The sequence below is a fragment of the Canis aureus genome, chromosome 24 (assembly GCF_053574225.1).
Source record: "Canis aureus isolate CA01 chromosome 24, VMU_Caureus_v.1.0, whole genome shotgun sequence".
Taxonomy (NCBI): Eukaryota; Metazoa; Chordata; class Mammalia; order Carnivora; family Canidae; genus Canis; species Canis aureus.
The window spans coordinates 36,524,736-36,552,534 of record NC_135634.1 but is presented as its reverse complement, the minus strand read 5'-3'; the positions used below and the strand labels follow the sequence as shown (position 1 = coordinate 36,552,534).

The following is a 27,799-nucleotide window of genomic DNA, read 5'->3' as shown; positions in this document are numbered from 1 at the left end:
TCAAAGTAGGAGGAGAGCCAAGAACTCTCCTAATAGCTTGTCTTGAAAAATAAAATTACTAGCAGCTCCTAGCTGACAGCATAGCAAAATGCATCAGCATCAGTATCTTACTTAGGCACCAAGTAAGATACCGCAGTTCCCCAAAATGCCCTTCGGTGGGTCTGTCTTCCTCCTCCTCTAATCCTGCCTGGTGGTTGTTAGGAATTTGGAAAAGTATCTTTGCTATCTCTGGTAATAGCCATCTGCTAAAGGAGGCCCCAGTGGCCTGCAAGAATTAACACACATCCTTAAGTACCACTCTTAAGATGAAGAAGTGCCTTGGGGACCTAGAGAGAAAAACACAATGGGTCCCTGTGGAGAAAGGCTGGGTAAATTGTCCATTCTCAAACAAGCAGAAGGGCAAAAGGAATCAGTGATAGAGCAGAGTATTTGGGTCAAAATGCCGCCGCTTACGAGCCATAAACCCTGGAATTCACTGCAATCTCTCAGTACCTAAGTGGCTCTGATACCTACGCAGAAGAGTAGTTGGAATGAAACTGCATATCCGCATATGCAAAAGTACTTCGCAAAAACAGAATTCACTATATATATGTATATTCTTTTTCTTCTTTCAGAATAGTAAGAAGAAGAAAAAAAAGAAGGCAGGACTATAGCATACAAACTCTCTTCTTCGGCTGACTCAAAAGACCAGCTCCCCATGCAGGCAGCCAGAACAGGGGACAGGAGAGGGCTGGTGTGTCAACATAGGTAAGGAACCTGCACACCACAGCCTGTGCCCACCAGGAAGCAGGAAGGACCCCGTGTGGTTGGGGTCTGCTCTTAGAGAATGCTGGAAGAGCACCCTTGGAGCCACAGAGCCTGCAGGGAGCCTTGGGCCCTGAGCCCCTTCCCACTGGCCCTCAATTCTAGGCCGTCCAGGGAGGACCGCATAGGCAAATATTCTTCCAATCAGGCAAATATCTGGGCAGTCATGTCACCACCAAGAGTATTTCTCATTATATAGACTAATGAGAACGCTATGCTTCTCGGGAGCAATTTATCAAGGCAACATCCATTATAAATGACATTTTTCCTGAACTAACAAAGAATGTGAGGCTGGGGAAACTGGTTAAAAGGAAATGTTTAGCTGATTCCAGAAATCATTCTGAAATTAATGACCTACCCTCTCGCTGCTCAGGGATCCCTCTGTGCTCTGCCTCCCCCTGGAACCCCTGCCCTGGCCACCCACAACCAGACCACCGGACCACCACCACCATCGGAGCCAGCAGGCTGGGGAAGGAGACCAACGCCAGCTCCCAGGAATACCCTGCCTTAGGAGGAGAGTGCAGTCTTGAGCAGCAGCATCACTGAAGCATAGAAGACCAGATTATTTGTGGTCCCAACTTGCTGAGGCAAGATGAAAAATACAGCAAACTGTAGTTGCTGAACTCAGCTCTTTTTCTCTTTCTTCCATCTTTCTCCTTCGCTGAGGTTAGTGTTTTACAAAAAGGGCTTTAAAAAAATAAAATCTATAAACTAGGGGGTTCCAACCTGTCAGTTTTAAGGTAAGCACACAGAATGCAGCATCCAGGGAGGAGAGAACACAGGCCATCTGAGTCACCCACAACAGGACTCTCACCATGCACATCCTCACGTGCGCACCCATGTGAGGGCCCTGCCACCATGACAGGTGCACACCACATCCCCCCCAACCACAGGCCCTTCCCCTATGCCTTGACTTGTGTGGGTCCTCCCTGTTGCTGCCCTCCGAGTCCAAAGCAAGTGACCTCAAGTTTCCCTTTGACATCAGAAAGCCAGGAGCCATGCCCTCCTGTGTGGGCCGTGCATCAGTGCTGAGCCCACATCGCTGCAGGCTTGCCATGGATCAGCACATATCCATGTCTCCCACAGGGAATGGGCAGGACAAAAATCAGAGAGGACTCGGCAAACTGCTCAGGGAAGCAGATGGCCACTGGGTATCCCTGGGCTAGTCACTGGCACCCTGAAAACCCCTACTGAAAATTAATGAAATATCAAGACCCTGGAGCGTCTGAGAATTTGAACGGAAGCCTCTGGCTTCATCTGAGAAGATAAAGTGTGTGGACAGACATTCCCATGTGGCAAGAAAAAGATGGTGACTCCTATGTGATGATACGATGCCAGGTGAGGAGTGAGAAGACCTTTCGTGAGCTCATCAAGCATCGAAATGAATTCATCTTAGAATAAGCAGCCTCTGGGGCCCAGTCAAGTTCCTCACTGCTTCTAGTGAGTCTCTTACACATACCCTGCAGGGCTCTGCCAAGGCTGAGTTTCAAAGGATGGGGGACAGGGCACAGGAGTACAAAGGACAGAGAGAAGAAAAGCCTGAGTCAAAAATGAGATACACGTAAGGGCAGAACCAGAAAGGAAGGGAAGGCCATCACAGCCTATGGCGGATGCAGCGTAGGACCTGGATCCCGCAATGAGTGTGAATGAGTGGATTCTCGAGTGAGGTCCCAGAGTCTGGATGTAACAAAGAGAGGGCTTTCCAGACCACCTGTGCTCCAGCCCACACAGAAGGAAGCCCCTGAGGGGTCTGCTACAGAAGAGTGTTTGGGTCATCACAAAATGTGTATGTCGAAACTTAATGCCCAGTATGACTGCATTAGGATGGTGAGGCACAGTGGGTGACACATCACAAACCACCGCCCATACCTAACAGAAAACAAGAGGGGCCGGGAGCAGTCAGGTTCTGCTCCAGGAGAGCTACAAGAGAACGACACCACAGGGGCACAAGTCAATCAGGCTGATACATGTGACCCCGGGCCCTAGGGAGCAGTCCTCCAGCTTCCTGCACAGGAACGCAGCATCTCCCAGTAGCCTGACGGTGTCCATCCACGGATGGTCTTCCAGGGGGACATGGTGCTTCACTATGTTCTTTCTTGCTATCACTTGGCCAGCTGGACATCCTTACAGGCAACCTATATTTCATCTGGATATTGCTAGTGATGTTGCTGGTGTTGAAAGGAAAGAGGGAGTACAACCTACCATTGCACTGGAATGGGGTACAACGAGTTTTGATATATCTGGTCTATGGTAATGAGGAAGGTACACCAGTTGTAGAGCTGACTCTACAGTTGACTACCCAGTTGAAGTAGTGGATACTTAGTGATACCCAAGCTATTGAAGGCCTTCAACAGAGACTTCTCAAACCAGGAAGTAAACTGGGAATGGCAATTTAAGATCAGGTGGCTGATGATCTGTAGGCAAAGGATCTGCAAAGGGTATAAGCTGCTATTTTTTAAAAATATTTATTTATTTATTTATTTATTTATTTATTTATTTATTTATTCATGATAGACAGAGAGAGAGAGAGAGAGATACAGAAGGAGGGAGAAGCAGGCTCCATGCCGAGAGCACAATGCGGGACTCGATCCCGGGACTACAGGATCGTGCCCTGGGCCAAAGGCAGGCGCTAAGCGCTGAGCCACCCAGGGATCCCCAAGCTGCTATTTTAATGAAGGTGTCCAGGATGCTCAAACAATGGTTAGTAAGTGCACAGAACTGAACATAAATGAAATAAAAACTTGTCCTACCCCAGAAGGCATTTAGGAGTTTACAGGATCCAATAGTCTCCTTAGCCCTCCAACCCCCTCTAGGCTCAAATACAGGTAGCACATCTGATGGCATCACGCAGAGCATCACTTCTGGTATGTCCCTGTGACACAGTCAACATCTTGACAAGGCTGCAATGGCCAGCTGCCATGGGGCCATGGCCCACACATAATTTCTGGACGCCGGTCTTCCAGGCCAGAAGATACTCCCACTCACCTTCCTAGAGCAGATCTTCTCAAAAACCATCCCTTCTGAGCCCTCCTGCTCTGAAAGGGAGCAGAGGAGGACAGCAAGAGGCACGAGAGAGAACAGGATGCCACCCAAGCTTCCATCTTCAGAGCAGAGCCAGCCAGCTTGGAGAAGTTGAAGAGTCAAGGGTTAAGACCAGTTAGGTCACCCCAAAGAAGACTTCTGAGCTTCTCCCAAAACTGAGACCTCAGAGCTGGGTCCTTCTAATCCAGTTCCCACCAAAGAGCTAGCAGCCCTGCTCCCCCTACATGGATAGGGGCTGCTGTGACCAGCAATAGGAGCCTGAAGAGGCTGCCTGGCTTCCAGGTCAGGGGCCAGATCACTACACAGAAGCCCAGCACCCAGCCCAGGGAGAGAAAGAAGGAGCCAGGACAGTGTCAAGCCAGCCCAGGCACTCGAAATCTGAAACTTGCCTGTACCTTGGAAACCTATATTTTTATGCTGTTTATGTTTTCTATAATTACTTCCTTTCAGTCTTGCCTCTGCATTTACTGAGGCCTACCAAACTAATAGTACATAGTAACAGCTAACAATCTGCAGTGTTTACTACGTGTCTGCTAAGCACCTCTAAAAGCAATACCCCACTTTCCATAGAAGGAAACCCAGCCTTGGACACATGAAATGACTCGAGGCATGGCTGAGAAGTGCTGGGGTGGAGACTTGAACCCAGATGAGCCCGAAGCTCTGGGTCTTCCTAGGGTTTTGGCTGCTGCTCCCATGTGGGGTGGACATTGTCCTCCGGGGGTAGGTATTAGAGTGGCAGTAGAATCCAAGAAAGAGGCTCCAGGGTAGGGCAGTCACAAAGGCAGAGCCAATGATGCCTGAGCTTGAACACACTCTGCCCCCTTCCCCACCAAGAGTCATACCCAGGCTCCACCCAGAGGGCACTGGGCTTTGCTGCCAGGAGGAAGGCGTGCCCCTCACAGGGCTACAGCACACCTGCTCTTGGTCTCTGGCCTCAAAATCATGGTCTTTCTCCAGCTCAGAGGCCACACCTCACCCCAAAACAGAACCTAGCCCAGCCAAGCACCCACCTGGCACCCACCATCTCACTCCCACTCCCTCAGAATTTCCCAGCCTTTCTTAAACAACAGCTGCCCATTTGAGTCCCCCTCCTTCTGCCTCTAGTGGGATATGAGCTGTCATGGCCTTTGCCAGGGTCCCCCAGCCTTGAGGGTCAAATGACAGCAGCAAGACAGCCTCTCCCTGCCTCATGACCACACCGGAAAAGTGTGGGAGACCCTGCCTCAGTCTGTTACAAATCACCACAAACTGAGTGGCTTATAATGACAGAAATTAATTCCCTCACAGTTCTGGATGCTAGCCATCTGAGGTCAAAGGTCAGCACTCTGAGGCTGCCAGAAGAGGAGGCTTTCTCAGCTCTTGCAGGGGCTGGTGGCTCCCAGCAGTCCTTGTGTTTCTTGGCTTGTAGCTCCATCTCTCCAGCCCCTGCCTGTCTTCACTGGCTTCTTCCCAGCATGCCCTTAGGGTAGCTCTCCCCTTGTCATAAGGACACCCTAACCCAGGATGGCCTCAGCTAATTACCTCTGCAAAGGCCCTATTCAAACAAGCCCACATTCTAGGTTCCAAGCGGACATGAATTTCTGGAGGGACGCTGCTCAACCCACCTAGACTCATCAATCACCTTCCCCTTGTGGCTGGTGCTTCATCTCATCTCCCACCGCCCCCCAGCTGACTTCAGATGCAGGCTGAGCCCCCCTGAGTGCCAAGCCTGGCTGACCACTCCTCCAAGGGCAGCTGTGACTCTCCAGGATCTCAGACTCTGCTGCCCACCCAGGGACAGCCAGCTCCTCTCTCCCTCCTCAGGGCCATCTCTGGGAAGCCCTCAGGAGCTGTCCTAGAGGGTCAGAGCCCCATCCAGAACCAGGTCCCCAGGACCCACATGCTACAGCGACACCCCAAGGGAGCAATTCTTACTGTGCTTTCCCCATTCTCTGTGTCCTGCCAGGGAAAGACAGCTACAGGCCTTCGCCTCACTTCCTTCCTCAGGGCCTCAGACTCCAATCCTTGTCCTCCAAGGGCCAGGTGCACCCCAGCACTGCAGTCAGACAGACCATGCAGGATGCCATTTGGCAGCCAACTCGCTGTAATGGGTCAGCCAGACCCATGCAGAAGCACCACCACTCTCTGTCTGACGACAAGCACTAGTCTCCACACTCAGCCTAACTCAGTCTTGGAGGCTCGGGCCCATCCATCTGTTCCATTCACACCACAGTGTCTCTCTGCACCGACATCCCATTTCCAATGACTGTCTAGGCTCACGGCAAACACTTGGATTGTTTTCCAGAGAATAAACAAACAGAGGTCATTTTAATAGTAAAAATGCCAGCTGGATATTAAAACAAAAGTTTTTGGATGCTCCACACAAGTAAACAGCAGATACATCCGGACCACTCTGTCGCCCCAGCATACTCCATCTGCCGTTGGAAGGGAGCTCTAGGGAAGGCAGAGAAGGAGAAAACACGGGCAAACAAACAGCCCCTCAGTGGTGGATCTCGGAAGTAGGTTCATCAGACTGCACGTCCCAGGACCTTCTCTAGAGGACCCCATACGTCACGGACCATCGGCACGGTGTGCCTACAGGTACTGGTTCTTAACCCTACTGGGAAGATAATCATCTAGGGAGAGCCAGGTGAAACCAGATTTCTGGACCCCAAATCCAGGAATTCTGTTTCAATAGATTTTAGGAGGGACCCAGGAATCGGTGTTTTAATAACCACCACCGTTGACTGAAGTAGGGGCTACTCTGGGGAGACAACACAGCAGCAGAGTGAAAGCACAGCCTTTGGAGCCAGCCTGCTTCAGGCTTCTGCTCACCATATTAGCCATGTGGTCTTGGGCAAGTGGCTTAAAATCTCTGGTCTGGGTGTCCCCCACCGGATCAGAGAGAAACAACAGCGTCCGCCACAAAGGGTTGGTCATGAAGAACACGTGAGGTTGGGCATGAAAATTCCTAACACAGTGACCCGGTGCCTAACACACAGAGCTCCATCAGTGTCACGTGCCTCTCACCTACCCCACATCCCTCTGGGCAAGGCTGGCCCCCTGAAGGGGTGGCCATCCAGCGTCAACCACAGGGGGACGGATAAGTCCCTTTGGCAGCCTTGCTCTCTGGGGTCTGGACAGCAGAGTCAGGCACTTAGGCCTGCGTCCGGGTGGTAGATCCCAAGTGGTGCCCACCACGTACGGCAGACCAAGACCAGAGCAGGATGGGCGTTGGCTAGCCCCAAGGCGCATGCTAAGCCCAAAAAGCAGTAACTCCAATGTGGGGGACCCCCCCACGTGTATTCTTTGCCTCTCTGAGGCTTCATTCGGCGTCAGTGAACATGTGAGCCGTATCCCTGTGACCGGGGGGTACCGCACGTGGAGAGGCACTCCTGTCCGGCCCCTCCACACCGAGGGAGGGGCGGTGGCCTTCCAGGGAAGATCTCCCAGGGAAAGAGCCGCAGGAGACAAGGGTGGGGCCTACAGGCCCACCTGCCTTTCCTTCTCGCATTTCAGATCTCCCCACTTTACAACCATGGAAAGCGGAAAGGAAAGCGTGGGTTTCATTACCATTATGGAAGAAAGCAATTCTTTACAGAAGTGGCCCCTGCCGTGCAGAAACACTTCGGGGGAGCATGCTGACAAAACCCAGAGACAGCACACAGACCCACTCACAGAAGGAATTCCTCTTGACTGCGTACACACACATTCATCCCCTCATGCCCCTCGTGTGACTACACACGCATCCCCCGGAGAACACGCACAGTGAGTCCTCTTCCCTCCCACTGCCACCCCCGAAGGGCACAGTGACCCAGGCAGAGTCACCAGGGAATGACTCTGTTTTGCTCTTCCTCTTCCAAGAATGAGGAGGCCAGCTCCCACCCTGCCCTGTCCGGCCCACATGTTTCTGAGTCCGGGAAGCCCAAATGCTACACAGAACAGCCCACAGACATGCTTTCAGAGCCGGCAAACCTAGACTCAGAGATGCAGCAGCCACGGTGCCCTGGAGAGATGAGCTGTCACGGGCCACACCACCCAGAGGACTCGAGGAAGGGCCCCAGGGACAGAACCCTGGCAGGGAGGAGGAGGGGCTGTAAAGGCATTTTCTCGGATTGTCAGCGTTGTGGCACAAGAGGGATCGTAGAGACCAGTGAGCCCACTCCCCTCACTCCAGAAATGAAGCTGTTGCCCAGAGGGGCCAGCCACTAACCCAAGGCCCCTCTTCCAGCTCCTGTGTGTGTGCCGGTGTGCTGAAACTCCGAGCCTTGTAGAACAATCCAAGGTTCAAGGCCCTCTTCCAAAGGCTCAGCAGCTCCTGCGCAGTCTCACATGCCCTCGAGATCTCTCTTCTGCCCCCCACACCTCACATAACCACATGTACAGTAGCCATAAACACTAACCACCCACATCTTCTCGTATAAAGTAACGGAATCATAAGACAGATGTCAGTGCAAAGCCCTTGGTTTTTGTTTTTGTTTTTTTTTTTTACCTCACTGGTGGCAGAAACTTTATTAACGCCCTGAACCCACGGTTCTCCTCAGATCACATACTCCCTCTGCCCCCTGCCCTCAATTCTAGAAATAATGCATACCAATTTACGAAACACAAAAGCTGGGATAAGTGTCATTTCATTCAGCCTTTCTGTTTTCAGATAAAGGCACAAACCCCAGCAGGTTACATAACATCCCTGAGGTTTCCCAGCATGAAGGGCTGATGTCGGCTTAGGACTCAGGAACTCTGGCCAAGGCCTGGTCCCTTCCAGTAAGCCTCTGACACCAACCTAGCTCACATTTCCCTCATATTTGAAAAGAAGCCCTCACCATGCCTTATTCTTTTTTTTTTTTTTTAAGGTTTTATTTATCTAATCAAGAGAGAGACAGAGGCAGAGACACAGGCAGAGGGAGAAGCAGGCTCCATGCAGGGAACCCGACGTGGGACTCGATCCAGGGTCTCCAGGATCACGCCCCGGGCTGTAGGCGGCGCTAAACCGCTGAGCCACCAGGCTGCCCACCATGCCTTATTTCTATCTGGTCCTCACAGCACCCCGGCTTAGGATGGGCCAGTAATGCCCCAGTCACCAGCATGGTGCTCACTGTCACAGGGTAAGGAAGTAACAGCTCCACGATGCCTAAGCAAGTACCAACCCCACGGGAGACCAAACCTGCCCTCATCCCAATCCCTGGGCCTGCAGTCAGTGACAAAAAGGGGAAAATTGTGCTGTTACCCAAGGTCATCAGGGAAAACAGAACAATGAGGATTTGGTCACATTCTTTTGCAGAGAAAACAGAGAATTTGCTTATCCTTATCCATCTCCATAGCCAACTCTAATTCCAAAAGGTCTTAATATGCTCTCTTGTCCCTTTTCCAAAGTCATCCTACAATATATATTTTTAATCTGGAAGGGCCCCAGCACAACAGCACTTCTGTAGGTCACTCATCTGGCAGCCTGCCAGGAACAAGGAAGCCGCCTGCATGGAGTATAACGTTTGCACACTGAAACAGATATTTTACTCCTAAGAAAATCCTTTATCTCTTCACTTAGAGTCTAATCGGTCCTGGTGCATACATAATTCTAAAACATAGGTGATCTGGTTTTCTCTTCCACGGAAAGCCCGAGAACGAGAAAGGGTGACAGAAGGAAACTCCCAGGGGCAGCCAGAGCCTTCAGCAGGAAATGACAGCAAACACGAAGAAGGAGACAGAACTACTAGAAAAGCAAAACACAGTGACTCAAAATTCACAGTATCTGGGGCTAATTAGTGCAGGGGCAAACGGATGTCTCCAAGTCAGGAACACCTGAAGGCATCAGCGCGTGCCATCTGCACGACGTCACCGCCCGTCAACGAGAGCACTGTGTCATCAAGAAAAGGTTAAGTTACCTTCTACAATCTCTGTTTCAGGAGACAAAGAGCATTCAAGAACTCAAGTACTTCTTGCACCTTGCACCGTGCCAGGCCCTGGGCTGGATGCCGGGGTAAACGGACAAGCGCCGGCACAAGCTCGAGAGACGCACTCGGTGGGCCGTGCACGCAGGTGAAAGCCCTGGAACAGGCAGCTGGGCCTCACGTTCCTTAAGGAAGGCGCAGCACAGTATGAATGATGACGATGAGAGGTGTTTCCCTTTCCTCCCCACACGCTCACGTGCCCCTTCTAGAAGGTGAGCAGGATTCGGAGGCCAGGAGGCCTGGGTGGCCCTGCCACTGGAAGGCCTTATTTTCATTTGCGAAAGCAGGCTGAGAGCCAGAGGTGCCCAGGCCTGGTGAGCAGCGCCAGACAGAAGGCCACCTCCCCGGGCTAGAAGAAACCTGGGGCCGTGGCCCCGGGGCCCAGCTGAGGCAGCGGGTCAGGGAACCCCACAGCCTTGAGGGAAGTACCTGCAGGGCCTCTCTGGGCCAGTCTGGAGTCAGCAGAGTTCACAGGGGTGATGGCCCAGGGCTACCCAGCCAATGCTGAAGGACCCATGGTCAGTGGGGCTGGCAGGAAGAGCAGCACCACAGGCCGCAGACCAGCCTCCCCCCCCCTTGAGGCTCCCCCACCTGCGGTGGCCGGGGCCCCAGCATGCCACAGACAAGGGAAGCTCAATTCACTGGGACTGCATTTCCTGCCAACCAGGATGGTGGGGGGGAAGGGGGAGCTATAGCTGGTTTAGAAAGATCAGGAAATGTGATCTGACCCCAGAGTGCTGCGGAGTAAAATCCACACACTTTACAAGTACAATGCATCCTAAGAATAGCTCTGACTGGTTGGGACAAAGTAGTGCTGGAACACAGGCAACAGAACACAGCTTCCTGGAAGGCGGAGAAGCTTCGAAGAGGTGATGACCTCCGAGGGTCATCTGAGATGAATGAGCACTTTCCATTTCACAGGAGAACATCCTCTGCAGGGGGGCCCACCCGTGCAAGATCCCAGAGACAACTTACATGCCCAGGGAGGCTTGAGCCCAGGTGCCCAGAAGGAGTGCCATGAAAGGGACCAGAAGCAGGGGCCTCAAATCCTAGACTCTTCCGGAACGTGAGGCAGGAGGGGCCCGGGCTTTGAGTGCTTCGAAAAGTTCATTCTGAGGACTTATCTGATGGCTGCTCACTGCCAAGGTGTTTGATTGCAAAATCCATTTCCAAATGGCCTGCTCGTCTGTGAGAAGCTACAAGGACTGTATATCAGGAACGGCCATCCTCCTAAGGTTCCGCATCCCATCCCGCCTCCCAGCTTCCTCGGGCAGCAGCCACTCCCGTTCCACACCGACCCAGTCTGCCCCTCCCCAGAAGCCCCACAGATCACCAGGCACCTGGCCTGCCCACAGCCCAAGCTCAGGAGCGTCATTTGTCATTAGAATGAGCAGATGATGACCCCTGCATTTACCCACAGCATGTGGTTAGAATGAAGGGCTGAAGCCCACAGGCCCACCACTGTGACCTCTGCTCAGCACCCCACACCTGAAGATGGGCCCTTTCAAGTCTCCAAGGAGAAAAGAAACAAGAGAGAGAACACGCTGGCTCCCCCCACCCCCAGCCCACCCCACCCCATTCTAACTACCTGGCAGGTTATCCAAGCCCAGCAGGGCCCACGGCTGAGCTGGGGGGCACTGGAAACCCTGCTCTAGTTAAAATACATCTATCTGCAGCATTCAGAAAATAGCTATCTACAGCATTGCTTTCAGCTATAATGGAAAACTCATGGCTTTTATCTCCCCAACTTTATGACTATTGATGGGATAGAGGCTGAGGTTTGATGACCATTTAATAGCCGACCCTGTGCAGTTAGAGGAGCATCAGAAAGCAATGAAAGCGCCGAGATGATTGTCTGGCAGAGAATTCTCCGCTGAGGTCCAGGAAGCAAAACAACCACCCTCCCCAGGCTCCGACAGGAGAAAAAAATCCAAGTCATCATCGTTTCTGTTTCTCCCTCCTCCTTTCTGCCATTGACCTCTAGGATGTTGATGCAAAGGGGAGAGAGGGGCGGGGGACATGAGCAATGTAGGAATGAGTCCTTATGCGGAAAGGCGGGGTGAAGGGGGCGCTGACTGGACACCCCCCCACCAGCCCTTCCTGCTCAGCCTGTAGTCCCCCATGGACTGGCTGGGCTTCTGGCAGGACTACAGGGGCTCCGGACTGTCTGATGGGCTCCCTGGGAAAGAACTGAAAGGAAAAGGAAAGAAGCAGAGGTCTGGTCTAGCCCATGATCCAACTGGTCTTCGACCTTCTGTCCACGGCCAGAAGCCAAAAGCGATTTCAGGGCTTTGCAAGTACTCAGGCACCAAGCCTTCCCTGTACTCCACCCCTTCCCAGGTCTGAGGGATCTGCCCAGTGTCTCCATCCCTGCCCACCTTCCTCCCCAGGTTAGAGGCCAGGGCTCTGTCTGGGGGTGGGGGTGAACACAGCACACTTTTTAAAAAGTTTTATTTATTTGAGAGAGAGAGGGAGGAAAGAGAGAGAGAGAATGTGTGCACTTGAGTGAGGACAGGGGCAGAAGGAGAGAGAATCTTAAGCAGACGCCCCGCTGAGCAAGGAGCCCGAAGTGGGGCTCGATCTCATGACACCGAGATCACAATCCGACCTGAAACCAAGAGTCAGTAGCTCAACCGCCTGTGCCACCTGGACACCCCCACATCACACTTTCAGACATGCAGGGAGGGGCTATCGGGGCTGGATTCTCTGCAGCATTACAAGCACCTTCACTGATCTCTTATTTTCTACAACTGCCCTGTAAGGGAGACACTCTTTTAAATAAGGGAGCTGAGGCTCAGAAATGGTCCATGTCTGAAGCCTGGGACCCCGGTTTTTGACTCCCTGTCCAATGTACCCACTGCCAGGCCAAGATGCCTTGCCCTGCCCGGGGAGGTAAGACCTGCCCTTCGGCCTGGGCTCTGCCATTCTTGAGCTGTGTGGCTTTGGGCAGATAACTTTACCTCCCTGGACCTCAGTTTCTTTATCCAGAGATGAAATTTTGTTGAGATAAGCTTCAAGAGCTCCTACAGCTCTGTTTCCAAGTGAACTCACAGACTTTTTTTTTAAAGATTCATTTATTTATTTATTATGATAGACAGAGAGAGAGAGAGAGAGAGAGAGAGAGGCAGAGACACAGGAGGAGGGAGAAGCAGGCTCCATGCAGGGAGCCCAATGCGGGACTCGATCCCGGGACTCCAGGATCACACACTGGGTCAAAGGCAGGCGCCAAACCGCTGAGCCACCCAGGGATCCCCTGAACTCACAGATCTTATGGGGCTCTACAAAAACACATTTTCAGGTACAATGTCTTATTCTTCCTGTAGCTGCCACCTTCCAGACAACACACCATTCTCCCATCGGGAATAAGGCTGAGGAACACTAAAGACATGGAAACCAAGGCCTTACCCCTGCCAATCCCCTTGTTATACACCATCACACCAGGGTTCCTCCAAGCCACCCCTCCTTCCAGCAGCACAGAAGGGAGGAGGATGCTCAGGCCAGTGGACAGGGACCTTCAGGGCTCTCCCTTTCCCACCTTTGGGCCAGTGAAGGTGCTTGGGGTTGGTTCTCTCTCTGAGGACCCCTCTACCAGCCCAATTTCCTTAAAGACATAGACCTTAATTAAAGCAACTGGAATACAAAAGGAGGAACATGCAGAAGAGGTGGTCAAGTGCCTCCTCCACCCCCAGGGCTTCTGTGGACACATTCCTAGCAGGGGGAAGAAGGAGGCAGGGGCCCCCCAGACCTGTTCACCTGCCCAGCTTTCTTCTCGCCCTGCCTACCTTCTAGGAGATGAGAACCCACCTGTGCTCCAAGCACAGCTCTGCATCTCGGTCCATTAGCAGGGCAAGCTGGCAGCTTAATTGCCTCTGCTGCTGGGGCCCCCAGGTCTTCTGAGCTCACTGGTTACCACTCGGTAGCTACTAGTTGATTTCTCAGGGATTTCCAATCATCCCTGCTGGAACTAGGGGAGGATTAGCGAGCAGCAGGCAATGATCCTTGCTTAGTTTACTTAAAACTCCCCCAGAGAAGCAAAGCACTTAGGAAAACCAAGTGGAGAAAATATGCCACCGCCCCAGACCTTCCCTCCAGGCTCGGCCTGCCAGTACTCTCCAGTCCAGGCTTCACTGGTGGGCCCCATGGCCCCTCACTCTCAACACCACCAGCTAGCTTACGTTTTAATGGTGCCAACACCCATACCGACTCCTAAAATTCTCCACCTTGGGCATCATGCTTCCTTGTCTTTGGATAGCTGCTAAAGAGGCCTTCACATATTCCATTCTAAAACTCACTGCTCCATTACAGTCCTCACCCTACATACTGCCTCTGAGAAGTTAGAGGAAACAGACCACGCTCTCATGAGTGACCCACTCCAGCTGAACGCAACCCAAACCCACAAAGAGAAACGAGCCACAAACCAGTCCCTCCCTCTGTCTTGAGGAAGTCCTGAGTCCAGGACCCAAGAGCTCTCTGAGGGCCTTGCTGTCTGGTACCCCTTCCTCTCCAAGGGCCTAGAATGTGCCGTCCCTTACCGTCCCGCAGGCTTGGATCCGGACACAAGGTTCTCCCATAATAAGAGTGAATGCACACGTGTACAAAGAACCAAGGGGGCATGTCATCCCCAGGGACACAAACCCATGGGGAAAACCAGACTGCCATCGAAATTGGGTAAACCTGCATATATGGAGATGTTAACAAAGGCTGACTGTTAACAATATATTTAGAGGAAAAAAATAGCTTACAAAACAGCATGTACTGCATGACATCATTTTTACTAAAATATGTGTATGCATATTTAAAAAGTCTAGAAGTATATTTTCTCCAAAATGTTTGCCATGGCTTATTTCAGGGTGTTAGAGTCAAAGATGATTCCTACTTTCTTTAGTATGCCTATCTTGCCTGAACGATGTGTTATAGCAAGTGCATATCACTTTTATAATCAGCAAAAATGGTAAAGCAAATTCCATTTTAAAAATCAGGAGGAAAAAAAGAAGAAAGAAAAGGGAAGGGAGGGAGCCTCCTGGCTCAAATAATCCATTCTCTTCACTTGGCCCCAAGAGACAGGAGATCTGTGTCACACCTGCTCAGAAGGAACCTACAAAGCCCATCAAACTTGATACTTATCTGAGCCTGGCGAAGGAGCTCAAGCCTCTGCTTGGTACCTCTGAGGATGGGGAACTCACTACCTAAAAAAGCAACCCATCCCAGTTTCCAGCAAGATCACAGTCTAGTGTCTGCAAAACGTCGTACTAGGACTGCAACAGTATTAGGATATAACTCCTAATCCAGGACGCTTTTCACCTGACTCTATTTCTTCCCCTTACTAAGCAACAAGTTTGGAAAACCCTGAGTCTGTTGAAATTGGGATCAACAGAGGAAGGCCTGGGAGGAGCTGGGAGAGACCCTATGTGCTCTATGTCTCCCCAGGGCATCTCAAAGCTCCAATATCTCTCTCTCTCTCTCTCTCTCTCACACACACACACACACCCCTTCCTCCCTCCACCTGCAGCACCTTCTGCTCCAAACAGAACATTTCTCCTTGCCCAGAACAAGCCAAGCCCAAGCCTGCTTCTCCCTCCTGTCCCCCTCCCCTGGAAGCCTCTGCCCCTACAGCACCCTGCCCTCCCTCCCACCCCAGCCGTAAGACCCTGACTCCACAGCACCTTCCATGGCCCTTCAAGCCCCAAGGCTCCTCTTCTCTGAATGCCTGCGGCATGCAGTTTAATCCTTGTAACACCTAATTAAGTGGGGCCTCCTCTTCATATTTAATGTTTTCACACGTGTGAGACTTGTCTCCCCAAATGAGCTTACATGCTCTTTGAAGGAACTAATGTTTACCTTATGCTTGTGTGCCAGGTCCCACGCTCACTGCGCTCCTGCATTACTTCCCTTAATTCCATAATCTTGATCCCAAGCCCCGGCCTCCCTCCGGAACTCCCACATACACAAACACTTCACTGGATTTCCACTTGTTGCCGACAACAGCTCTGAAACCCAGGCATCTTCCCTCTGGGCCTAGACCTCGTCTTCTTCTCTTCTCTCAGGTGATGGCTTTACCAATCAGGAGACCACCAGACCGGACACCATGGCATCAGTCTGGACTCCCCCCTCCCTCCAGTCCCTATCCTGTAGGTCTCCTGGGACTGACCTCATCTCCGAAGTGTCTCTGACCCGGTCTCTCCGCACCAGCCCTCTGCCTTGGCCTGACCAGAGGCCCCATCGCAACACGGTCCCAGTGGGGCCTCTTTGTCTCCAGCCTCACTCTCCTCAAACCACTTTGTACACAGCAGCAAAAGAAATCTTTCCAAAACACTGGCGGGATCATGTTAGTCTCTTGCTTAAAACATTTCATGACTTCCCAGTGTCTTCTGGAGAAAATCAAACTGGCTCTCAGCCTGCACTTCATAACATACTCATTCCCCCTGTAAGGACGAGGCCTGCCTCCTTGTGTAGGCCCTATTCCTCCCTCAAACTTGCCTCAGGTATCTCCCCCCACCCAAAGCTGCCCTCCACAATGGCCCCTGCCAGCCTCAGTGAGGCAAGCCCTCCATCTCACATCCAGTACAGAGCAGGCCTGTGGTTTACCTGAGTGTCCTGGGTGCTAAGCATTCACAATAGTTCCACTGAATGGGTTACCAGGCTTCAACGTGGCATCATGTTACTGCCCTTATTTTGATGAGGAACACAGAGGCTCTGTGATGTTAAAGAAACTGTCCAAGCTCACACAACTGCCAAGGTGAGGATCTGAAGCCAGGACTGTGACTCCAGCTGCTTCATTCCACCCTTTGAAGAATATAATCTGGGGAATCTTTTCTTGAGCAAGTCACAGAGCTCAGAGAGCACCCGCCACAGGCCAAGTGGTGGAGGAGTCACACGCTTGAGATGACCCCTGCCAGACTAAAGCAATGCACCTTGGGCAAGGCAAGCTGTGAACCACTATCCCAAGATTCCCCATTGCTCCAAAATGAAGAGTGGATATCTTACTCTTTATGCATACCTCATTGTCCTGCTTCTACTCCAGGTAAGGGCACCAATGGTTTTATGCTTCCTCACCTCAGAAACCTTGGGCTGACTGGGCCACCTGCATGAGGGCTGTGAGTCTTCCATAAAAGCCTCCATGGGCCCCCATGTGGACATCCAGCTCTAGGATACCAGGAAGAAGGGGAACAGGGCTGCCTCACCCCTGTGGCTATCACCCCAGGAAGACAAAGAACAAATCCCAGCTGACCATGGGAAAAGTCACATCCCACCCCTGAGCACCACAGAGAGGAATTCCCATGCAGTAGCCCTAGAGGCACTTCTCAAACGTTCCTCAATGTTGTAGCATGTACCTCCTTGCCGAAGAAGGCTGAAAAAGCAAGTTTCCTCGGGCAGCCCAGCCTGTCTTCTCTGGGAGGGTGTTCATGTAGGTTTTTCAAAAGGGCAAGGGGCTTAAAGAAAGGTCTCTTCTTGTATTTTAAGGACGCTTTTGGTGATAGCTAGAAAAACTGAGTCAATGGCAACCATATCACAGCCCCTCAGAGCCCAGGGAGGACATGCAAGGTGAGGATTAGAGTCCTAATCGTACTGCAGTGTGAGAGTCAGCATCAGAGACTGTGACACAAATGGAGCTCACAACACGGGCTCTCCCCAAGGCTGAGCAGCCTCAGAATCACAGCCTCACTCTGGCCCAGGGTGTGGCCCTGCAGAGTGCCATGGGAGTGCCTGAGCATGCCCATGGTGGCAGTGACTCCCACCCTATACTTCTCAAAGCCAAGCCAGTGGTTGGGGTCCCCTTGGCCATTTCTCCATTGAACAGAGGAGCAACTTCCCCATGCTGCACCTGCTTCCTTTCCTGGAGGATCTTTCCCAAGAAGCTCTGACCAACCAACTGACAAACATTTCTTTCACTCTGATCAAGCTTCGGCAATCACCTCTTCACCCAAACCGCTGTGGAAGAGGTCACCAGTGCCTTCTACTTTCCCAAATCCAATAATTAGCTGCGTGCCCTCATCTTTCTGGACCTCTCCACAGCATCTGACACAGCTGTCCTCTCCCTCTTTCTCACAAATCTCCTTCAGACACCTTGGGGCACCATAACACCACCCCCAACCCCTTACCAGGCACTTATAGGTGCTAGGCACATTCTCAGTGCCTCTGCCCAGGCTAGCCTTTCCCAGGAGACCCTGCCCATTGCCCTCGCTTTCAATACCAGAAATATGCTAATGACCCCCAGAATTTATAACCCCCGTCAAGCTCCAGATAGGAATGTCTCAAAGGCATCTCAAAATTAACATGCCTAAAATGGAATCCCTGATTTATCTCCCTGTCTAAGCCTTCACCATCTCAGAAAATGGCATGATCACACACCAAGCTGCTCCAGCCAGAAGCCAGCAGGTTATCCTTCAATTCGTCTCTTCACTCCCACATCAAGGTATATCATTTCCATCTTCAAAATATCTCACATCTGCCCACTTATCTCCCTGCACACGGCCACCCCCTGGACTGAGCTGCCATCACCTCTGGTCTGGCGATAGTAGGATAACTTCCTCCCGGGCTCTTTGCCTCCTCCCGTGGCTCTCCACACAGTAGCCCAAGTAATCTTAATTTTAATAATGTCCCTAGTTGGCTTCAAAGCTTCCTTCTAATTGTGCTCAGAAAAAAAAAAATCCAAATTCCTTGTTATAAAACAAATATGTCACGGGGATGTAATGTACAGCATGGGGAACAGAGTCAATAATATTGTAATAACTTTGTCTGGTGACAGAGAGTGACTACACTTATCTTAGTGAACACTGCGTAATGTATAGAATTGTCAAATCGCTGTCACATACCTGAAACTAATAAAACACTGTATGTCAACTATACTTCAACCTACAACTAAATCCAAACTCCTTGCAGTGGCCAGCAAGCTCTGCATGAGCTGGCCCTGCCTCCCTCCTCTCACCTCCCCCTCCTGTTCCCTCCTGGGGCCCCCTCGCTCCAGCCACACTGGCCTCTTTTAATTTTCTCCAGCAATGCCAGGCTCCCTCCCAGCTCCAAACTTCTGCACATGCTATTTATTCCTTCTGCATGAAATGTTCTCTCCTATCCTATCTGCCTTACCTCTGGCTTCTCCATTCTTCAGGTCTCCATATAAATATCACATCCTCAGATAAACTATTCCTGACCACTGTCCAAGTAGCTCCTCTATTTCTATGTCCCACTCATTTTGCAAATGCCAGTTATATATTTATCTGTTTACTATCTCCTCCATCAGACAATAAGCTCCAGGGGAACAGGGACCATCTCAACTATATCCTCCAGTAAGTACCTCATGTCTAGCACAGTGCCTAGCACCCAGTAAATATTTGATAAATATATAAGTCAACACAGTAGTAATAGAAGAATGGAAAAAACCAGAGACCTAACTGGGACAATAAAGTATTAAAGGAAGGTCATGTGATCAGTGGCACATGAAGGATACAGACAAGTTCTAGAAAGTATCAGTAAAAGATATAGCTAGGAGATGAGGACCACACAGGCTTTGAAGGAAGGTAAGTTTTCGTACTATAGAGTGAATATTCATGTCCCTCCAAACTGATATGTTAAAATCCTGATCCCCAGTGTGATGGTTTTGAAGGTGATTAGGTTATGAGGGGAGAGCCCCCATGATGGAATTTGTGCCTTTATTTAAAAAGGAGCCCAGTGAACGATGCAAGATGATAGCAGCTGAAAGTGTGCCCTGGTCCTATGTAAGCAACACACATACAAGTGGAGGTGATGCTTCTGGTGTGGACAAACCTTAATGACTTGTACTCCGATTCTCTGCGTTAGTGGCGTCTCCTCCAAATGGTCGTTCCTCCTGTTGCTCATCCAGCAATGGAGGGGTTCTCATGCAGAATGCCACAAGTGGGAGCCTCTGCTAGACAAGGGGTGCACCACCACATCTCTGTGGGGTGTGAGCATTACGGAGCCCAGATATCCATGCAGCAAGCCTGGACAATAAAGGTTTAAGGCACTCTTTGCCCAGCCATGCTAAGACCCCTGCAGTGGGCAGAGCTGGAAGATGTAAACTAGATATGCAGGCAGTGGCTTCCCACCACATTTATTTTCCCAGAGCCTTCAGTTAAAATGACATTCAACATTCCAGCTTGGTCTCAATGTGCCACAGGAAATTCCAAGAGGAGTCATTTGGGCATCCTTGGGCAAGCAGGACCCTCACTGAGGCCAGCAGCAGGATCCAGCATGGGATCCCCAGTAGGAAGATGGGTTTGGGGGTCTCTGGCAAGGCTGAAGATCCCACAATGCTGCCCGCATGTAGAGTCTCCATCCACTAGCAACCTTGCTGGTTAGGTTTTCTTCAGGAAGATGGTGACTTCTCTACCCCATGGCGCTCCTGGAGAAAGACTGGGATTTGGGGCTCCGAGCTCTGCTCAAGCCTGGCAGGCCCTAAGCCAGGTTCATGTGTATGTGGCTCCTCTTCACAAGGGCTGCCCTCAGTGCTACCAAAGTGACCCAGGGAAGACCTGGTAGGTAGCAGACCAGAACTGTGATGTCAAGAGTACCTGAGCAGAAATGCTACCATCTAGCTGATTGTGTGGCTCTCTTCTCGCTGCAGAGGCAATAATGACAGCATGCTGGCACTAGACTCGTAAGCACCCTGAGGGCATGGACTTCCACCTACTTTACTAACTCTAATCCCAGCACAAGGCCCACAGTGGATGATCAATAAATAGCTGTCAAATGAATAAAGGAAAGTCCTGAAGACCCACATTCCTCCGCTCCAGGTGACCCACAGGGCCCTGGAACACTGGTTGGATTCCCGCAGAGCGTCCAGTTTGCCTCACCCATGCCTGTGGCAGACATCACTAATCAGTCAGTCATTCACAGTCCTCCAGGCAGCCAATCCAAGTTGGACAACTAGAAAAGACAGAGCTTTGAGGAGTCCAGAAATCCTTCGAGAATCTAATGAAAGCACCGTACTTCTCTCTCAAACATACACATGAAATTTTGCATATGATTTCACGATATTCCAGACTCTTTCCTTTAAAAGAAGTAAAGGCTTGGAAGCCCCAGAGCCCACCACCCCCTGCAAATAATCATTTGCTGCTGTGTAGAGATAGCCCGCTAAAACTGTCAGCCAACAGATTTTATAAAGAATCCAAAAGAAGCTGAAGGGCCACACCAATCAAATCCAGACCTGCCCAAATATACTGCCTGCCTGCAGATACCAGACATGCCCCCAAGCTAAGCAAGAGGGCGAGCCTGCCGAAGGGACTCCTCCCCACTCCGTGTGGATAACCTTGATGGAGAGGACCCCATCCCTCTGCCTTCCCAGCATTCCTCCCAGACCAGGACAGCATCCACTGCATGAAGGAACCCAGGCAGCCAGGGTAGCCCCAGGCTGGAATCTATTTATACCCATCCTCAGCATCCAGAGGTTAAATTACAGCCCAGGATATGGCACAGGGCCAGCACCGAGTTATTTATGTCCTCTCGGGAGACCAAGAGGAATAGGGCATTTCAGACAGCCTCTTCCAAACAAGGCCTGAGAGGGGACACGGTTTACAAGACAATGGAATCATCCTCCCCAGAACTTTCCAGCCCCATATACCCTGCCCCCATGCACACACACATACAGTCCAGACCATCCTCATAATGAGTGTAAGTGGAGGGTAGCAATCAAAAGATCAGGTTTAAAAAAAAAAAAAAAAAAAAGAAAAGAAAAGAAAAAAGTAGGTCATGGCCTATTGTGGAGCTGGGGTGAGAGAATTCGACCAAATTCCATGGATTCATTCCAAGAGATTCTCCGGGCTTTTCAGACTCCGTATCAGGAGACTTTAAAAGGAAAAGCCTCCCCTTGTCTTAAGTTTACAGTTCTGAAGGCTCATGGGATATGAATGAGACAAAGGCTAGAGACATGGTTGGAGTAGGAAGCTTCCATGCTGATCCTGATCCAAAGAATCAGGGGAAGATTCTGAAGTGCTGCCCAGAACCCCAGCCCCGTAAGGAGACGTCTTTGCTTAACCAAAGGCTTCTTCAAACCCCAACACCTTGTGGTTAGTGACATTTCATAAGATGGCACAGAAGAGTCTGTTAAATATCACACTGGGGATGTACAAGGCCTGCCCCGGGGTATGCCCCAAAGCAGATTAACAAACTTGCTTTAATGTAGTGCCGGGTGAGGTGAACTCTGGCAGAGCTGTCCCCCACCCCCGTGCCCCCTGCCAGAAACCCTGGGCCAAGATTCACTCAGGAAGAAGCATAGCCAGGCCAACACCCCCAGCAGGAAAGTGAAGGGGGTGAGGCAGGCTTGGCAAAGTGAGGACTGGGTGCTAGAGCACTGGAGCACAGGGCATGTTCTGAGAGATGCCTGCAGGCAAGGGCCTCATTCCCAAAGAGTTAGCTCAAAGAAGCTTTGTCATGACCCCCATCAAAGCCAGCTTTGTCCATTAAAGTATCCAGAAAAGGAAGACTCAAAGTCTCCATTTCCTCGCCCAAACACCACAGCAATGGGCTCTCCCATTTCACAGTGAAGATTTCCACCTGCGGTGCCTACCCTGGAGGGCAGAAACCTAAAAAGATCCAATGCCAGGGAGGGCGCTCCTTCCTGGGCAGAGTGCAGAATGAAGCCTGGGCTGCCTCTTCTCCACATGCCCCCTCCTGCCACCCGTCACCTCCTTGGGCTCCTCCGCAGACATGGGGAAGGGTCCATGGGTCAGTATGTCAGGCTTGCAAGAGCATGGGGGGGAAATGAGCCCCTCTCCTTCCAGGCCTGCCCCTAGGTCCTTCAAATCTGCCCTCCCAGGCCCTCTCAGGAGGTGTCTCTGTTGTGTCCTCTTGTGCCAAGAGCTCCTCTCTCCAAGAACAGAACCGCAAGGGGAGGTGCAGGGGGAGAAGGCTGCTCCAACAGACTCAGAACTGTGGAGGGGTCCTTGGAGATGGGTGAGCATCCCCTTGTGATCAGTGAAGAAAAGGAAGGCATAACGAGTGAAATGGGCCATCCAGGACCACCCAGGAGACCAAGAGTATGTCTTCTAGCTCGAGGGTGTCCACGACAACCACTTCCACCCACCACCTATCAGTCTGTTTCACCCACGTGCACCTCCCCAACCCTACCTTAAGCCTCAACTCTGAGTCATGGGCAAAGTTCCACAGAGGACACCTGGCCATGCTGTTTAATGCCCCAGGCCCTACTAGCCCCATCCTGGATGCAGGCAACCCTATCACATCCTGGAGCACCTAGAATTTCTATTCTTGACCCAATTCAAACATCTAGAGACGGTACTGTTCATGGGTCCTGTGGTCACTGCTGTCATTGCAAATACACTGTGTGAGGCGGCCTGGCAGGTCATGTTAGCACCTAGAAGAAGGAGAGAATGCATCTCCATGCAAGAACTGCTTTGCTCCCTTCCATCGTGTTTTGGGACTCATGCGGCTCACCAAGGTCCTGCTCTATCCCAGCTACCCGAGGCTCAGAGCTCCGCTCAGTGACTGCTAGATCCGACACCTGCAGCATTTGCTCCCAAATTCCTTTACAGGGCTCTTGGTTTCTTCTTCTGACCATCCTCTTTGTGTATGTATGATTCATTTTATTGTATTTTACTATTTAAAGATTCATTTATTTATTTGAGAGAGAAAGAGACTGAGAGTGTAAGCAGGGGGAGGGAAAGTGAGAGAGAATCCTCAGGCAGACGCCCTGCTGAGCATGGGGCCCAATACGGGGCTGGATCCCAGGCCCCTGAGATCATGACCTGAGCTGAGATCAAGAGTCAGCCGCTCAGGTGCCCCTGAGCCAGCCAGGTGCCCCTGCATAGTTTCTTTTAAATTGCCTCAAGCAGTGTCTGTAGGTGATAAGACATCTATTTTTTTTTTTTTTTTTAAGTAAGCAAAACAGAAAGGCCCACCTTCTACACAGCTTTCCAGAGCCTGCAGCTAGCTCTGGGGATCAGGCCCATCTCTGAACTCAGTCAGGCAGGGCTTGTTTTCCAAACCCAACTAAGCGCTTCCCCTTCATCCAGCATGGCCCCCATATTCCCATGGCACAGAGGCCTCCCTTCCCTCTGCAGGCTCTGTCTCAGTATCTCTGTTTCTGTTTTTGTTTTTTGTTTTTTGTTTTTTAGGTTTTTTTAATTAATCATGAGAAACAGAGAGAGAGGCAGAGACACAGGCAGAGGGAGAAGCAGGCTCCATGCAGGGAGCCTGAAGTGGGACTCGATCCCAGGTCTCCAGGATCACACCCTGGGCTGAAGGCGACACTAAATCACTGAGCCACCCAGGCTGCCCTCTCTCTCTGTTTCTGTCTCTCTCCCTCCCTCTCATGCAAGTCCCCAACAAGAAGGTTCGCCTCCACTTCTGCCTCCTGCCAGACCTAGATCAACTGCAACTAGCTTCCGCCTCCACTCACTCACTCACTCACACAGACTTACATTCACACACCGCCTCACACATACACAGCATACACACACTTCCATACACTCTTGCATTCACACACACATACACACTCCCTCCCATGGACACACACACACACACCATGAGGCGCCTTGTCTCCCACCCTCCCTCCCTCAGGAACCCCCGTCTCCTGGATTCTGGTTCACTCTCTACCTGCGAGCCTCTCTGTCACAAGCCCTCCTTCTTCTGCACTTCCTCAAAGAACTTGTGTTTTCGGCAGAGTTCCACCTCACTGTCCACATTAATGGCTTCTCTTATCACCAAAACACTGAGGATGCCCAAGTCTGTAGGCATCTCCAGCCGAGACTCCACCAACCCACCCTGCACCATTTCACTCACTGCTGGAGCTTTAATCACCAACGAGGCACCCAACAACTCCCAAGCCCATTTCTCCACCCCAGCCCCTTTACTGAGCATGCCCCCAGACATTGCCAAGGGGATGGCATTGGTCCTCCAGGTACCACAAATGCTGCACATCCAAAACCCGCCCCCCACACTGAATGGGTCCTTCGTCCCATGAGTATTTAACTAGGAAACATGACGGTCACCGCTCATTTATCCATTCAAGTAATGTTTGTGGAGTGTTCACCATGTGCCAGGCTCTCTGTGCAGGATGAGGCGTGGAGTAAACAAAACAGAAATGACTTCTGCCTCCAGGGAACTTTCAACCAATCACCCAGTCCGGGCAAGTCTACTTACAAATCATATCTGAAATGATACACTTCTCTCCACTCCTATAGCTGCTTAGTCCAGGCCAGTACGCTACACTGGTAAGCAGCAGTATTGATGGATTCCGGCTCTGAAACGTGTGAGCCGTGTGACCTTAGGCGAGGTACTTTCTGCATCTCGATCTCCTTGTGTGACAGATAAAGATGATAATAGTTATCTGCCTCGTAGCTTTATTGTGAGAGTTAAATTAGATAAACCATATAATAAACCAGAGCCCAGGGGATCCCTGGGTGGCTCAGTGGTTTGACGCCTGCCTTCAGCCCAGGGCGTGATCCTGGGGTCCCGGGATCGAGTCCCACATCGGGCTCCCTGCATGGAGCCTGCTTCTCCCTCTGCCTGTGTCTCTGCCTCTCTCTCTCTGTGTGTCTCTCATGAATGAATAAATAAAATCTTTTAAAAAATTTAAAAAATAAGCCAGCGCCCAGCACACAGTAAGCAATCTCTGAATATCTGCACTACCGTGACTTCTGTTCCTCCAGCAGCCCCGCCTGTGGCCTCCCCCCCACCCCCCCGACAGCCCTCCCTCCCTCCACATGCCCCCACCCTCCGCAGCTCTCCATAAGGCCAGGCTCTCCCCTACCCTCCAGCCTCTGCATATGCTTTTCCAGCTGACAACCTTCTCTGGCTTTCTTTTTCCTATTTTTCAAGGTTGAGCTCAACGCCCCCTCCTCTGGACCCCCAGGCAGATGTCCCTCCACGATTTCCACCTGCAGTGCCTCATCTGAGAGCCCACAGCCCTCACCCCACTGCACAGGGATCACTGTCTTCTCTGTCTCCACCCCCTGGACTGGCTATTCCTCGCAGAGCACGATGTTCACCTCTGCGTGCCCAGGCCTTACAACTTAGTGCTGGGTGCAACAGGCGCTTGATAAATGCTTAACAACAAACAAGAACTGTAAAGAAGCAAATTTCAACTCCCTGTAACGACGATCAAAAAAACCTTCCTAATGATTAGGCTACACTCACTAAGCATTTCCTCTAGGCCAGGCTCTGTGCCAAGCTTCGGGCACACATCACCTCATCTAATCCTCACGTTACAACCCTGTGATGTGGGCATTTGTACTCCTGTCTGCAGGTGAAGGAACGGCAACTCAAGAAATGTTTACAACTCTCTCCGAGCCAGGCAGTTAGGAAGCGGAAAAGTCCAACCCAGGCAGCCAGACCCGGACCCGCGCTGCAGGCCGGAACCAGCCTGGCTCTGCCACAAGGGTGCAAAGAGCCACCTCTGTGATTTCTGAGAGCCCCTTCCTGATGGCCACGTGACCTCACGAGGACATCAGGTGGGGGCCTCCTGCAGAGGTGGGATGGAATCCACTGAAGGTCCCTTTAGTCCAGGCTCTAGAGGTCTAGGATTTGAAATTCTACACTCCTGGGCTTGCTCCCTGCAGCTTCCCACAGTGCTAAGCATGAGCAGAGCGCGGAGCAGGCACAGAAACCATGAACCTGCACCCAATGAATGAGTGGCTGGCAATTCGGTCGGCGGATACCTGAATCCCCTCTTTGCTGGGCCCGCGAGCTGCAAAGCGGTAGCGTGGTGGCAGGCTTACCGGCACAGGTGGTCGGTCCGGCACACGCTGCGGAGGTCCAGGCAGTTGGGCTTCTCCTTGTCCTCGTAGGAGCAGCTGGGCAGGATGGTCTGCCGGCGGCGCTCGGCACATGCCTGGTCTTGGCAGGAGCAGAAGAGCATGCGGTAGGTGTACTCGCTGGGCACCCGGTCGAAGAACTGGCGCAGGGCCTTGTGGCACTTCCGGCGGTTGCAGCGCTCGGTGGGTGAGATCTCACGGTTGCAGATGGAGATGTAGGAGGAGCGCAGCTTCTTGCAGTTGTCGTTCAGGTTGCAGGCCTTGGCAGCGTCCAGGCAGTGGTTGCTCTTGGCGCTGACCGCCGGGTCTGCCCCTGTCCCTGGAGGGGAAGGAGCGAGCAGGTCACAGGCCCGCACAAGCATGGGAAGACCACAGCACCTGCTCCCTGGGAACACCTCCCAGCGTTCAAAAAGCCCTTTGCCTCAGTTTCCTCATCTGTGAAGTGGGGACACCTAATAGGCAGTTAGGATTTAAATGACCGAATAAGCAGGTCCACAATGGGCTTATAGGACAACACCTGGTATACCTGCAGGGAGCTATGAGGATGGGGACTGCTAATTCAGTCTTCTTTAAAACTTATAACAACCAAAATGGCAAGCAACTAGGCGTTCATAGTCATGTTCATAAATGTGAGTAATGGAAAATAAGATGACTGGCTCAAGATCATACAACCTATGGCAGGCTGGGTTCCCAGGCCCCTGAGCACCCAGGAGCAGCACACTGGAGCAGGCTCCTGGTCAAGGGTCTTGCTGGCATTTAGGGAGGGACAATTCTCATCAAGGCATCTTCAGCAGCCGGAGCACAAATAGCACCACTACACCATCCTCACACCCACCATATGGCCACTGAAACTGTCCCTACACATTTCAAACTGTCCCAAGGCAGGGGCTCTACAGTGGCTAGTTAGTACAGAGAACCACGAAAACGGAAAGGTTTTCTTCCATTTCTTTCTTCTGCCAGGCGGAAGCCCTGGCACCATGAGGTGGAGGGTAAAGGTCAGCCTCGGACTCTAACAGGGCTGAGCACATATCAGCCAAAGGGTATATGTGCTGGAGGTTGTGACCTTGGCATTAGTGCCATGGCTCTAAGTTTTGCACCACTGTCCATGGAGTGGAATGTCCTGGACAAAAAGCAGACTTCTCAGGAATTGTGGGGTTCCCTTTGTGGTGGTTACTCCATCATCCCACAAGTCTCAGCTCTTCTAAGGACCACCTGATCCTCCACCGCCAGCTGACCCTCACCTACAGAGAGCCTCTTGTCCATCCTGATGACAGAGGAGGGAGACAGGAATCCAGTCTGCAC

At 51.6% G+C, this 27,799-nt stretch overlaps 1 protein-coding gene across 4 annotated transcripts in view; it reads right to left on the bottom strand.

Annotated features, from left to right (window-relative positions):
* GFRA2 (GDNF family receptor alpha 2) overlaps positions 1-27,799 on the bottom strand; it is an 85,100-nt gene that overhangs the window by 25,753 nt on the left and 31,548 nt on the right. For all 4 annotated transcript variants that reach the window (XM_077868937.1, XM_077868939.1, XM_077868940.1 and 1 more), the window contains one exon: positions 26,462-26,816. In XM_077868937.1, coding sequence (XP_077725063.1) covers positions 26,462-26,816 — 355 coding nt within the window. The remainder of the gene's footprint in view (positions 1-26,461; positions 26,817-27,799) is intronic.